General features: G+C 44.3%; 1 protein-coding gene and 1 long non-coding RNA gene across 3 annotated transcripts in view; one reads left to right on the top strand and one right to left on the bottom strand.

The window, feature by feature from the left end:
- The window catches only part of LOC135505082 (rho GTPase-activating protein 22-like), a 37,463-nt gene that overhangs the window by 18,561 nt on the left and 5,871 nt on the right, over positions 1-13,031 (bottom strand). For both annotated transcript variants that reach the window (XR_010450214.1, XM_064924155.1), the window contains exon 3: positions 12,374-12,461. Coding sequence is in view for 1 of the 2 variants with exons in the window: in XM_064924155.1 (XP_064780227.1) it covers positions 12,374-12,461 (88 nt within the window). In the remaining variant the exon portion in view is untranslated. The remainder of the gene's footprint in view (positions 1-12,373; positions 12,462-13,031) is intronic.
- LOC135505084 (uncharacterized) overlaps positions 5,770-13,031 on the top strand; it is a 30,306-nt gene continuing 23,044 nt past the window's right edge. Inside the window, exon 1 of the long non-coding RNA XR_010450215.1 lies at positions 5,770-5,954. This is a non-coding gene — a long non-coding RNA (uncharacterized LOC135505084). The remainder of the gene's footprint in view (positions 5,955-13,031) is intronic.

Raw genomic sequence — 13,031 nt, 5'->3', positions numbered from 1 at the left:
ATAACTTCACGATTTGCAGTAAGTCCCACTCCTTTTGCCCCATCTCTTTCAACCATGTTTATCAATAATTGGAAGAAGCAATTTCATAAAATCATCAAGCGCAGAATCTGACATCATGGGAAAATCAAAAGGAAGTTAAAGCTGGGTCACAAATGTGTCTTCCAAATGGACAATGACCCCAAGCATACTTCCAAAGTTGTAGCAAAATGGCATAAGGACAACAAAGTCAAGCTATTGGAGTGGCCATCACAAAGCCATGACCTCTATCCTATAGAAAACTTGTGGGCAGAACTGAAAAAGCGTGTGCGAGCAAGGATGCCTACAATCCTGACTCAGTTACACCAGCGCTGTCAGGAGGAATTGGCCAAAATTCACCCAACTTATTGTGGGAAGCTTGTGGAAGGCTACCTGAAACGTTTGAGTTAAACAATTTAAAGGCAATGCTACCAAATACTAATTGAGTGTATGTAAACGTCTGACCCACTGGGAATGTGATGGAAGAAATAAAGAAAGAAATAATTCTCTCTACTATTATTCTGACATTTCACATTTTTAAAATAAAATGGTGATCCTAACTGATCTAAAACAGGGAATATTTTTACTAGGATTAATTGTCAGGAATTGTGAAAAACAGAGTTAAAATGTATTTGGCTAAGGTGTATGTAAACTTCTGACTTCAACTGTGTATCCTTGTATTGCTACTGCTGTATCATCAAATGAATTATCTAAGTGAGTCTCTGACATGGCTAATATATGGATGTTATCTATTGTCAGCAAGTTATTGATTTCATGAATGTAACGGTTGTCGTCTGGAGATAGAGGAGAGGACCAAAGCACAGCGTGGTTAGGGTTTATCTTAATTTAATAATAATCAAAAAACTGAACACTTCAAATTACAAAACAACAAAAGTGACAACCGAAACAGTTCTATCTGGTGCAGACACACAAAGACTGAAAACAACCACCCACAAACCCCAACAGAAAACAGGCTACCTAAATATGGTTCCCAATCAGAGACAATGACTAACACCTGCCTCTGATTGAGAACCATATCAGGCCAAACAAGAAACCACCCATAGAAACAAAAAACATAGACTGCCCACCGAACTCACGCCCTGACCACACTAAAACAAAGAAAATACAAAAGAACTATGGTCAGAACGTGACAGCTCCTGGCTGATTGACGGCTCTGGCGGCTTCTGGCTGGCTTGCGTCTCCTGGCTGGCTGGCGGCTCTGGCGGCTCCTGGCTGGCGGCTCTGGCGGCTCCTGGCTGGCTGGCGGCTCAGGACAGACGGGCGGCTCTGGCGGCTCAGGACAGACGGGCGGCTCTGGCGGCATAGGACAGACGGGCGGCTCTGGCGGCTCAGGACAGACGGGAGACTCTGGCGGCTCAGGACAGACGGGAGACTCTGGCGGCTCAGGACAGACGGGAGACTCTGGCGGCTCAGGACAGACGGGAGACTCTGGCGGCTCAGGACAGACGGGAGACTCTGGCGGCTCAGGACAGGACAGGGAGACTCTGGCGGCTCAGGACAGACGGGAGACTCTGGCGGCTCAGGACAGACGGGAGACTCTGGCGGCTCAGGGACAGACGGGAGAGTCTGGCGGCTCAGGACAGACGGGAGAGTCTGGCGGCTCAGGACAGACGGGAGACTCTGGCGGCTCAGGACAGATGGGAGACTCTGGCGGCTCAGGACAGACGGGAGACTCTGGCGGCTCAGGACAGACGGGAGACTCTGGCGGCTCAGGACAGACGGGAGACTCTGGCGGCTCAGGACAGACGGGAGACTCTGGCGGCTCAGGACAGACGATGCGCACTGTAGGCCTGGTGCGTGGTGCCGTCACTGTTGGTACCGGGCTGGGGACACACACCTCAGGGCAAGTACGAGGAGCAGGAACGGGGAGTACTGGACCCTGAAGGCGCACTGGTGGCCTGGTGCGTGATGCCGGCACTGGTGTTACTGGGCCGAGGACACGCACCTCAGGGTGAGTGCGAGGAGCAGGAACAGGGAGTACTGGGCTCTGGAGACGCACAGGAAGCCTGGTGCGGGGGGCTGCCACCGGAGGGCTGGTGCGTGGAGATGGCACCGGAGAGACCGGACCGAGAAGGCGCACTGGAGATCTGGAGCAACGAGCCTGCCCAACCTTACCTGGTTGAATGCTCCCTGTAGCCAGGCCAGTGCGGCGAGGTGGAATAGCCCGCACTGGGCTGTGCTGGCGAACCAGGGACAACATGCGTAAGGCTGGTGCCATGTATGCCGGCCCGAGGAGACGCACTGGAGACCAGATGCATAGAGCCGGCTCCATGACACTTGGCTCGATGTCCACTCTAGCCCGGCCGATACGAGGAGCTGGAATGTACCGCACCGGGCTATGCACACGCACCGGGGACACCGTGCGCTCCACCGCATAACACGGTGCCTGCCCGGTACAACGCCCTCTCTCTCCACGATAAGCACGGGGAGTTGGCGCAGGTCTCCTACCTGCCTTAGCCACACTCCCCGTGTGCCCCCACCCAATAGATTTTTGGGGCTGGCTATCGGGCTTCCTTGCCAGCCGTGTTCCCTCAAGGCGCTGGCTCCCTTTAGCTGCTGCATCCGCTCTCCTGGCTGCCTCCACATGTTCCCATGGGAGGCAATCCCTTCCAGCCAGGATCTCCTCCCATGTGTAGCAACCCTTGCCATCTAGAATATCCGCCCATGTCCATTCCTCCTTATCGTGCTGCTCCTCCTGCTGCTGCCTGTTACCTCGCTGCTTGGTCCTTGTTTGGTGGGTGGTTCTGTAACGGCAGATTTCCTCCTCTTCGTCTGAAGAGGAGTAAGATGATCATGACGATTTTAATAAGAAAAGCACTGAACACTATGATATACAAAAACAATAAACAAATACGTGAAATAACCAAACCGAAACAGTACCATGTGGCGACAAACACACACACACCGAAACAAACACCCACAAACCAACATTGAAACCCAGGCTACCTAAATATGGTTCTCAATCAGGGACAACGATAAACAGCTGCCTCTGATTGAGAACCATATCAGGCCAAACATAGAAATGGAAAAACATAGAAAAACACACAGACTGTCCACCCCAAATCATGCTCTGACCATACTAAATAAAGAAAAAACAAAGGAAATAAAGGTCAGAACGTGACAATGAACCTTAGTAATATGGTGTAAGGGATTTCCTCCTCTTCTTCCGAAGAGGAGAGGCGAGAAGGATCAGAGGACCAATATGCTGCATAGTAAGTGTCCATGGTTCTTTTAATAAGAAATACTACATATGAACACGACTGAAATACAAAAACAATGAATGTGGAACGAACGAAACCCAAAACAGTACCGTGTGGTGAAAAACACACACGGAAACAAACACCCACAAACAAACAGTGAAACCCAGGCTACCTAAGTATGATTCTCAATCAGAGACAACTAATGACACCTGCCTCTGATTGAGAACCATACTAGGCCGAAACATAGAAATCCCCAAATCATAGAAAAACAAACAGACTGCCCATCCCAACTCACGCCCTGACCATACTAAATAATGACAAAACAAAGGAAATAAAGGTCAGAACATGACATATGGGCTATTTTCATCCCTTTCCTGGTCAGTTTATCAGAGATAGACATAATATGGAAAAGAACAAACAAACCAAAAAGGAAAGACAAAACATTCAGCAGCCCAATAATCAGTTGGTCTGTGTAAGTGTGTGTGTGTGCTGCAGGGTTGAAGCTACAAACCCATAGGCTTGGCGATCTCATCCCTTCCAGGCTTTTCAGATAAATGATACCCTCGCGGCATACAGTGGGTGTGGCATGTAGTATGCGATCTGCAGATAGACTCTACTCAGTATACATGGCATTGGGACATGCCAATATTGACGCCCTGCCTCGAAATTCTGCCTCAAAACCATCAATACACGATGAATTCACCTGCACAGTTGATCTCAATTATTATTATCTTATTATTGGTCACCTCCTTACCGCTCCCTAAAATATGATATTTGTGTCCTGTTGCAACCCAAGTCTTTCAAGATACACTATATATACAAAAGTATGTGGACGCCCCTTCAATTTGTGGATATGGCTATTTCAGCTAAGCGTCAGCTGGAGTGATGTAAAGCTCTCCACCATTGGACTCTGGAGTAGTGGAAACGTGTTCTTCTTTAGTAATCGCCCAACATCACTGCCCAACCTCACTAATGCTCGTGGCTGAATGGAAGCAATCCCCACAGCAATGTTCCAACATCTAGCTGGAAAGCCTTTCCAGAAGAATGGAGGTTGTTATAGCCCATGATTTTGGAATGAGATGTTCGGTGAGCATGTGTCCACATACTTTTGGTCATGTACTGTATGTTCGCCCTATGGTTGGTATTGTCATCGCAACAACTTAATCCTTTTTTAACAGACTAAGGGCAATTTATCTATTTGACAAGTATTCTGTAAAGTATTTCCTTGGTTACCACACAAAATCTACTGTGGCAATTTACTTGACAATTCGTATGAATTGAAATTAACATTGGTGTAGCTTACTGACTGTTATTATTTTATTTGTTAATAGTTTCCTATTTACGTTATCCAAAAGTGTAATTTCTTATCAAGATCAGGGGGAAAACAACCATGGACTGTCCACATTTGAAATGTGTAACTACATCAAGTCAATCAGGGGATTCATTTATTTGTGCCAGAAGGGCACGGGCCGGAATCGTATCTGCGTGACACTGTAGGCCTATATGTGCGCACTGAAGGCAGCGTCCCTAACCGCTAAACCATCCCAGGCCACAATTGAACTCAATTTTGACAGTTAATTTGTAACCTTAGGATACACTAGACATTTGTACGCCGTAGTCTGGTGGAGACCAATGTCTATCTTGTGTTATTACTCTATATAAAACAACGGTTGTTGATGTGTATGGCTGAATTGTAGATAAATGTTTGTACATTTGAATGTTGCAGTAACAGGGCCTAGGCCTAGAGTTTGTGCAATCGAGAGAGAATATGATTTTAATAGTAAGCCTGATCCTAGTGATTCGACTACCTCTGCATGGAGAGAAAGAGAACTGCTAATTTTCAGCCACTCACAAGGCTCATTTGAATTTCCTGATGCAGCACGAAAATTCTCTGCGACAGAAGTGTGATCAAGTTAAGAGCATCTATAGATGGAATTCCTGTTAGTGCATTGCTACCATATTACTATAGTATTAGAATCAGTTGAAACCCCTTATGCCCGAGTAAAAAGTAATGAGAATTCCCTTGCCTTCATAAAATATTGCATTACGATCCTATCATTTGACTGGTGGAATATTGGTTCTGTGAAGGTATACTGTAGTTCCCACTTGTCTTCTGCTTCAAAACAACTTACTCATATACCAGACAGGAATAAAGCAATAATGCCCAGCTAGCTGCTGCCACCTGATATGAACTTCAATAAAGCAGAGAATAAATGGACTCCCACTGTAGGAGATGATCATATCATTCACCAAATATAATACCTTCTACTGTCTTGTACCAAATATACCTTCTAACCGTCTTGTCTTTATTGGCCACTTTCGGTTCTAAAACATAGGACTTGATATCGCTACAGCCTGAAAAGCACTTCTTCAATAAGCTGTTCCTTTATGTGGTCTGATAGGAAAGCCAAAGCTTTTCAGACCCAGTTCCTGTCATTAATAACAGTGTCGACCAGATGGATCCCTTCCCACCAGGTTGCCTAGCCAACGGGAAAGAGAGAAATCAAGCAAGTGATAAAGATGTCTTGCCGACGCAGACATAGAGGAGCCTGAACACAGCCAATAGTTCCCCTCCAGCCCACCGCCAGGCGGATAAGACAGCTTCACTAAATCAGTCAAGGACAGGCAGACTGTCAACAAATCTAAGAAAATCCTCTGTTTGAAGAAAGAAAGTAAAAAGATTTGATTTGGAGACAAGAGCTCTGGGATTTAATGAAAGTAAGTCTCACTCCTACAGAGTACAGTGAAGGGCTGGTATTTTGAAAAGGACACTTCATGTTCCACAGAAAACTGCAGTGAAGGTCATTTTTTGATGATAATGATTCCCTCAGGTTGGTAAATGTCAGACTGCCAACTGTGCTTGTGGATGAATGGATCCTTAGTGGAAGATGAAGGATGGGTTTTACTGCGAAAATTACATTTCTTCTTATCGCTGATTTTACTGTGTGAGCTTAGTTAACTGACTGCAGTAAATGGTAAGCAGTGGTGTTGTGTGTGTACGGTATGTGTGTGTGGTCAGTGTTAATAATTGGCCTGGGAATTATTCTGAGGATTGGGAGTGGATTAACTCCTGTTGACCATTGTGATTGTCCAACCTTTGTTGGATAATCAGAAAAGCTTACCCTTCAAGTGAAATGAAAGACTCTTCACAAAACCTGACTGTAGTATGTTATACAACAACAGAGCCACGAACTTAAGATAACACTTCTTTGAACCCCTCTAGTGCCCCTACTAAGTACACCTTCTGTCGGGGTATGACAGACTGCACTATGGACAAAACAAGTGAAATCCACAACAGACAGATTAATCTCAACCGCCAAACTGGTCTCATAGCATTTCCTATGGATCTGTATGTAAATCCGAAACACTCCATTTAGTATGATATGTTACGTTTCGTGTGGTATGTATTAATTTGTGGATGTCCATCATCCATTTCGTAGGATATGTTACGAATTACAATTCGCATGATATGTTACAAATTGCAATTCGTACAATATGTTACGATTTTGCAATACGTATGCTATGTCACGAATTGTAGCTTTAGTTAGCTAGGCTAGGGATTAGGGTTAGGGGATACGATTAGGGTTAAGTTTAGAGTTAGTAGTTAGGTAAAATGGTTAAGGTTAGGGGAAGGGTTAGCTAACATGCTAAGTTGTTGCAAAGTAGCTAAAAAGTAGTAAATAGTTGCTAAAATTGTCCTTGATGACCTTTGGGTTGCTAGACGTTCACGTCCAACCCAACCACCCTCCTTTAATTTATGCCTTAGGTAACGTTCTGTCTTATGTAACCATACCAAACCTAACATATCATACTAATTTGGGTGTCACAGATTTACATTTACTACAGTATGTTACATCTAATCTATGAGACTAGGCTTCAACCACCCATAGCTGTTCAATGTACATTGTAATTACAGCACATTACATGTACTCAAATGAAATGAAATGACATTTTCCAAATATAACTCTAAAAAGGCAGCTAGCATTACCTTGCAGGTGTTCCTGTTTGAGCCCGGTGGGCTTACAGCAGGCCAGCCCCATTCCCATGTTTCACTGAGGGGAGCTGACAGTGCTACAGCTGGGGCATGAACGTACACACTGCCCTCCTGGAGGTTGTATATATTTATCCACAAACAGGTAATACTGGGCAGACGGTGCCAATAAGGCATGCTCGATGCCAGGAAAAACAAAAACCTCAAAAACAAGTCCCTTCTTATTTTTCATCCGTTCACACGGTCCCTCATTCACTAACATGGGCAGCAGCAAATCCCTCTATCCCCTAGCCCCCCTATGGAGAGGCAGGTCCCAGAGGAAGAGCTAAGCTCTCCTTGTGTTGCCTTGCCTTGCTCTCCCTCCCTGGCTGTGTGCAGCTGTGCGTGGAGCGACAGGAAGATGGGCTGCTCTTCCTTTCCTTACCAAACAAACCTCCACCGTCCCCACACAGAAAACAAACAGACCCTGCTAATCAATTGGGAAGCCTCTGGCTGGCCGGCTTTGTGATGGTGATCTGTAGTATGAGTCTAAACCGCAATGTACTGTATCAATGTAATCATGTTGTTGGATCACACGATGATGTAGGCTAGTTTGTCCTACTAGCCCATACACAAAAAAGTGTTAAACAAATTAAAATATATTTTATATTTGAGATTCTTCAAAGTAGCCACCCTTTGCCTTGATGACAGGTTTGCATACTTTTGGCATTCTCTCAACCAGCTTCATGAGCAATGCTTTTCCAACAGTCTTGAAGGAGTTCCCACATTTGCTGAGCACTTGTTGGCTGCTTTTCCTTCACCCTGCGGTCCAACTCATTCCAAACCATCTCAATTGGGTTGAGGTTTGGTGATTGTGGAGGCCAGGTCATCTGATGCTGCACTCCATCTCTCTCCTCGGTCGAATAGCCCTTACACAGCCTGGAGGTGTGTTTGGGTCATTGTCCTGTTGAAAAACAAATTATAGTCCCACTAAGCACAAACCAGATGGGATGGTGTATCACTGTAGAATTATGTGGCAGCCATGCTGGTTAAGTGTGCCTAGAATTCTATATAAATCACTGACAGTGTCACCAGTAAAGCACCCACAAACCCCCACACCTCCTCCTCCATGCTTCACATTGAGAACCACACATGTGGAAATCATACGTTCACCTACTCTGCGTCTCACAAAAATGTCCAATTTGGACATCAGACAAAAGGACATGTTTCCACCGGTCTAATGTCTATTGCTCGTGATTCTTGGTCCAAACAAGTCTCTTCTTATTATTGGTGTCCTTTAGAAGTGGTTTCTTTGCAGTAATTCGACCATTACGGCCTGGTTCACACGGTCTCCTCTGAACAGTTGATGTTGAGATGTGTCTGTTACTTGAATTCTGTGAAGCATTTATTTGGGCTGCAATTTCTGAGGCTGGTAACTCTAATGAACTTTGGGTCTTCCTTTCCTGTGGCAGTCCTCATGAGAACCAGTTTCATCACAGTGCTTGATAGTTTTTGCGACTGCACTTGAAGAAACTTTCAAAGTTCTTGAAATTTACTGGATCGACTGACGTTCATGTCATTTCTTTTTGCTTATTTCAGCTGTTCTTGCCATAATATGGACTTGGTCTTTTACAAAATAGGGTATCTTCTGTATACCACCCTTACCTTGTCACAAAACAACTGATTGGCTCAAACACATTAAGAAGGAAATAAATTCCACAAATTAACTTTTAACAAGGCAAAGACATGAAGCTGGTTGAGAGAATGCCAAGAGTGTGCAAAGCTGTCATCAAGGCAACGTGTGGCTACTTTGAAGAATCTGAAATATAAAATATATTTTGATTTGTTTAACACTTTTTTGATTACTACATGATTCCATATATATTATTTCATAGTTTTGGTGTCTTCATTATTATTTTACAATGTAGAAAATTGTAAAAAATAAAGAAAACCCTTGAATGAGTAGGTGTGTCCAAACCTTTGACTGGTACTGTAAGCATGACTGTAAGTCGCTTTCGATAAAAACGTTTGATAAATGGCCTGTATTAATTCCAGCATGCTGCTCAGAGACATGGGACTCAAACCCAGCACTTAGCTCATTTCCTTTCATAGACATGGGACTTAATCCCAATATTTTGCTCGTTTCCATCCATAGACGTGGGACTTAAACCCAGCACTTAGCTCGTTACCATCCATAGACATGGGACTTAAACCCAGCACTTAGCTTGTTTCCATCCATAGACGTGGGACTTAAACCCAGCACTTTGCTTGTTTCCATCCGTAAACATGGGACTTAAACCCAGCACTTAGCTCGTTTCCATTTCTTACGCAACACTATCTGGGGTCATGAAGTGAACCATTGTTGTAGTTGCTGACAGTTTATGCATATCAAGTAAGAAGAGCTCACACTGAAGCTCAGATGACATGTAGGTATGCATTAATATTGTCTACTTTTCCAACCTGGGTTACATTACTCAAGTAAACAAGGTCATAAACCAATCAGAATCACGTCATTTCACACAGCAATTAACTATAGAGACTTATAAGGATCTTGTTGTAGTCTATCCCTATTCCGAGTCAGCCTGGTCTGCAAGGAATGATCAGACAGACATTCAGCACTGACAGCAAGCTGAACTCAGAGCAGAAGTACTGTAAGTCTTTAGAGAGGAGGACTGTCCATTTGTCTAGAACTGTTACCGGTGTGCTTTATAAAACCCATGGATGTTGCACGTGTGGGGGAAGGGGATAGACAAACAGATATTTGATAAGGCTGAACTTAGTTAAATACTCTGTGGGAGAGCTGGGGGCAGGGGACAGGCTCCAAGTGTGTGTGTGTGTGTGTGTGTGTGTGTGTGTGTGTTTGCACATGCACTGGCTAAACAAGTAGCCTGCAATAAGGAATTAGCTGAAGTAGTCACGTTTACCCAGGCTTGTGCTTTAGTGTGTGTGTGTGTGTGTGTGTGTGTGTGTGTGTGTGTGTGTGTGTGTGTGTGTGTGTGTGTGTGTGTGTGTGTGTGTGTGTGTGTGTGTTAGTGGACCATCCTTTCCTGTCTGTTGTTTCCAAGCTGGCTTTATGGCTAGAGACCAACACAAAGGGAAGTTTAGCCTTGAGTAGCTCCCTTAAGCACAGACAGCATTTAAAAACCACAGATTATTACAACTGTTCCTTAATCTGATTTTCAGTCATAATCTGACTGGCTTTCAGTCATAGCCGTATACTTTCAGTTGAACCAAAATGGATTGTTGGATTTGGCTGTGCTTTCATTCATTGCTTACTTTCTAAGTCCCAAGGATTTTACAGTTAAAATAAGCAGGATATTTTACTTTGAAAAGGTGTGAGGCCTCCCAAACGAGGTTAATAAAACCCGTGGATATGAGGACAGAAGAAATGCTATCAGAGAGGTTAATTTGGTCATACAGGATGTCTATCAATGTAGAAGTTCTTGTGGAAATGAGTGGAGATGTATCATGTATCAATGTATCGTCACCTGCCAAATTTTGGACCGCAAAGAAAATCCAGCTACTTGTACCCTTGATGAGTTAGTCGCAGTTTGCAGGGGCTTTTGCCTCTCTTTCGTTTGTACAGCGCAAGGACCTTTAAGGTGTCCACAACAAACACGAGCTGCAAGGGTGTTTATTGCCAGAGCTCATGCATAGAGTCAGTGAACTGAGACCCAGGAACACCCTTATTGCCCAGCCTTGCTCTGAAAGGATGACGCGACGCAGTAACAGAAAACGAAAGGTGCTAAGAGAAATTCATCAAACGTGCTATGAACACCATACCGACAGTAGCCTCAGGAGTTATGGGCTCTCTAACCCCCTGCAGTCAAAAGCCAAATTGTTAAACGAATTGCAGGCACTGCTCTGTGCCAGAACCAGTGTTGAAATGGATAGTATGAATGAGGACATAGGACCATCGGTCCAAAGTGGATCTGACTCCATACTGTATGGAGACATTTCGCTGATATGGGTCAATGTATTATTCCCTGTGGACCCACTGTAAGAAGTGTACAGAAAGCTTCCCTGCGCCTCTGTTGAAGCCTTACAGTAATACTTGTTTACCATGATCCCCTGTTTCCCAACCCCTCTTCCTAAAGTGCTAGAGTGGATCTTTATCGTAGTGCGAAAGTCAACCTAAGCCCTCAGTGGCTGTTCATTACAAAGCTGAGAAGCGAAAAGGGCTTTCATTTAAGCTGATTAAGAATACAACAAAGGGGGATAAAAAAACGAAACAAGGGCCTGAGGATTGAATATCTTGTAAACATTAGATGTAGGCGGTATGGAGGGGGTGAGTTGGGTTTGGGAGTGAAAGATATGTAAAGTGCACAGACCAGATTGAAATTCAATCCCCTTTCCATTCTCACTGTCACACTGTTTTAATGGTCTTCAGAAATGGCTTTGTCTGACTGTGTGCTGCCTGCCTGGCCCATCCACACTTGGCTGATTGGGGTCACACTCTCCTGCAATATTTACTCAGCATAAATAAAACACACAGGGACCCACTGGCCCGCCGATAACAATAAACAGTGGGAAAAACCACCTAGCAAATACCCTTTACTGAGTGATGTAGCTAACTCGCATACGCTGAGTGACTTTCATTGAAAATGATCATTTGGCCTTATTGAGAGCAACCAAAAGCTTGAAGAGCTGATTGAGTAGGGTCTTTCCAGCACACTTGCCCCCAGGCAACGCTGTGTATTGTCTGTGTATGGATGTCAACAGTAACAGACTCCTGATAGACACGAGACTCAGGTATTGGGGTCGATAAGCCTGGACAAGGCTAGGAGATTCTCTTTTCTCCCTGAGGTATTAATGTGTTCTTAGAGATTAGTTCTGATTCTGGAGTCTTAGTTTGGAAATTATGTTATGAGAGAGATTACCATCCACAGGATTTCGAAAGCAATTCTTAGCTGGTCATATAATTGCACAGTGCATTGAGTGCAAGCTCATCTACCAGTCAGTAGTGTGTACTGTATGTGTCCTACATCTACATTCTCTACACCAGACACCGTTGTTAAACATCAGCATTGCCCCCTGCTGGCCTACAGCGGTATTGAGAAAACTGCAATGTTAAATATCAGCTCTGTGCGTTGATGCCTGACTTTGACAGCACATGTATTTTTTTTGTGAGAATAGGAGAGGGTTTGGTGTTGATGGATCACCTCACCTGGAACGATTTCAAAAAGATGTCTCCCTGGTTCTTCTGAGTTGGCGGTGAGCTCATTCACCTGACAGCCCTGCAGGGGTATGCAGCCCTGGAACGAACAAACCGAGAAGGACTTAACTGGAACACAGGAATCAGCAGCATTTGGGAATAGATCAATTTGAAACCAAAGATTAATGATACCTCAGTGAGACTCTAATCGATTAAATCACAAATATTGATTAAATCATGATGAGAATATTAGGGTAGAAAATAGACCGAAGATCTCGTTATTTATATTGATCTCTTTAATCTATCCAATGATGAAGATGTACACATTATCAAATGCAGATCAATAGTAATTTAACAAGGCCTGTTAATCAAGGCCTGTTAATTAGAGACTACGCAGAAGGAAAATTGGTCTCATCCTACCAGTCTGGAGCTGGCACTATCCCACATCAAACAGGCTGCGATCTTCCAAATGGCCAAACTAGAGGCCAAGCTGTCACCACATTAGTCGCCATGGCAACAAATTGGTAGAGCGTTGGCGCAGGGCTAGCAGCCCAGAAGCACATCTCCCAAGCTACAATGTAGCTTGAATACTGCTGGTGGGAACGAATGAATGAGAAGAACTAAAATGTAACTCAAGATCTGAGATTATTCTTCCTTCAGAATGTGTCTT

This window comes from Oncorhynchus masou, chromosome 18 (assembly GCF_036934945.1).
Source record: "Oncorhynchus masou masou isolate Uvic2021 chromosome 18, UVic_Omas_1.1, whole genome shotgun sequence".
Classification (NCBI taxonomy): domain Eukaryota; kingdom Metazoa; phylum Chordata; class Actinopteri; order Salmoniformes; family Salmonidae; genus Oncorhynchus; species Oncorhynchus masou.
Note: the sequence above shows the minus strand (reverse complement) of the source record. Positions and strands in the feature narration are given on the sequence as shown.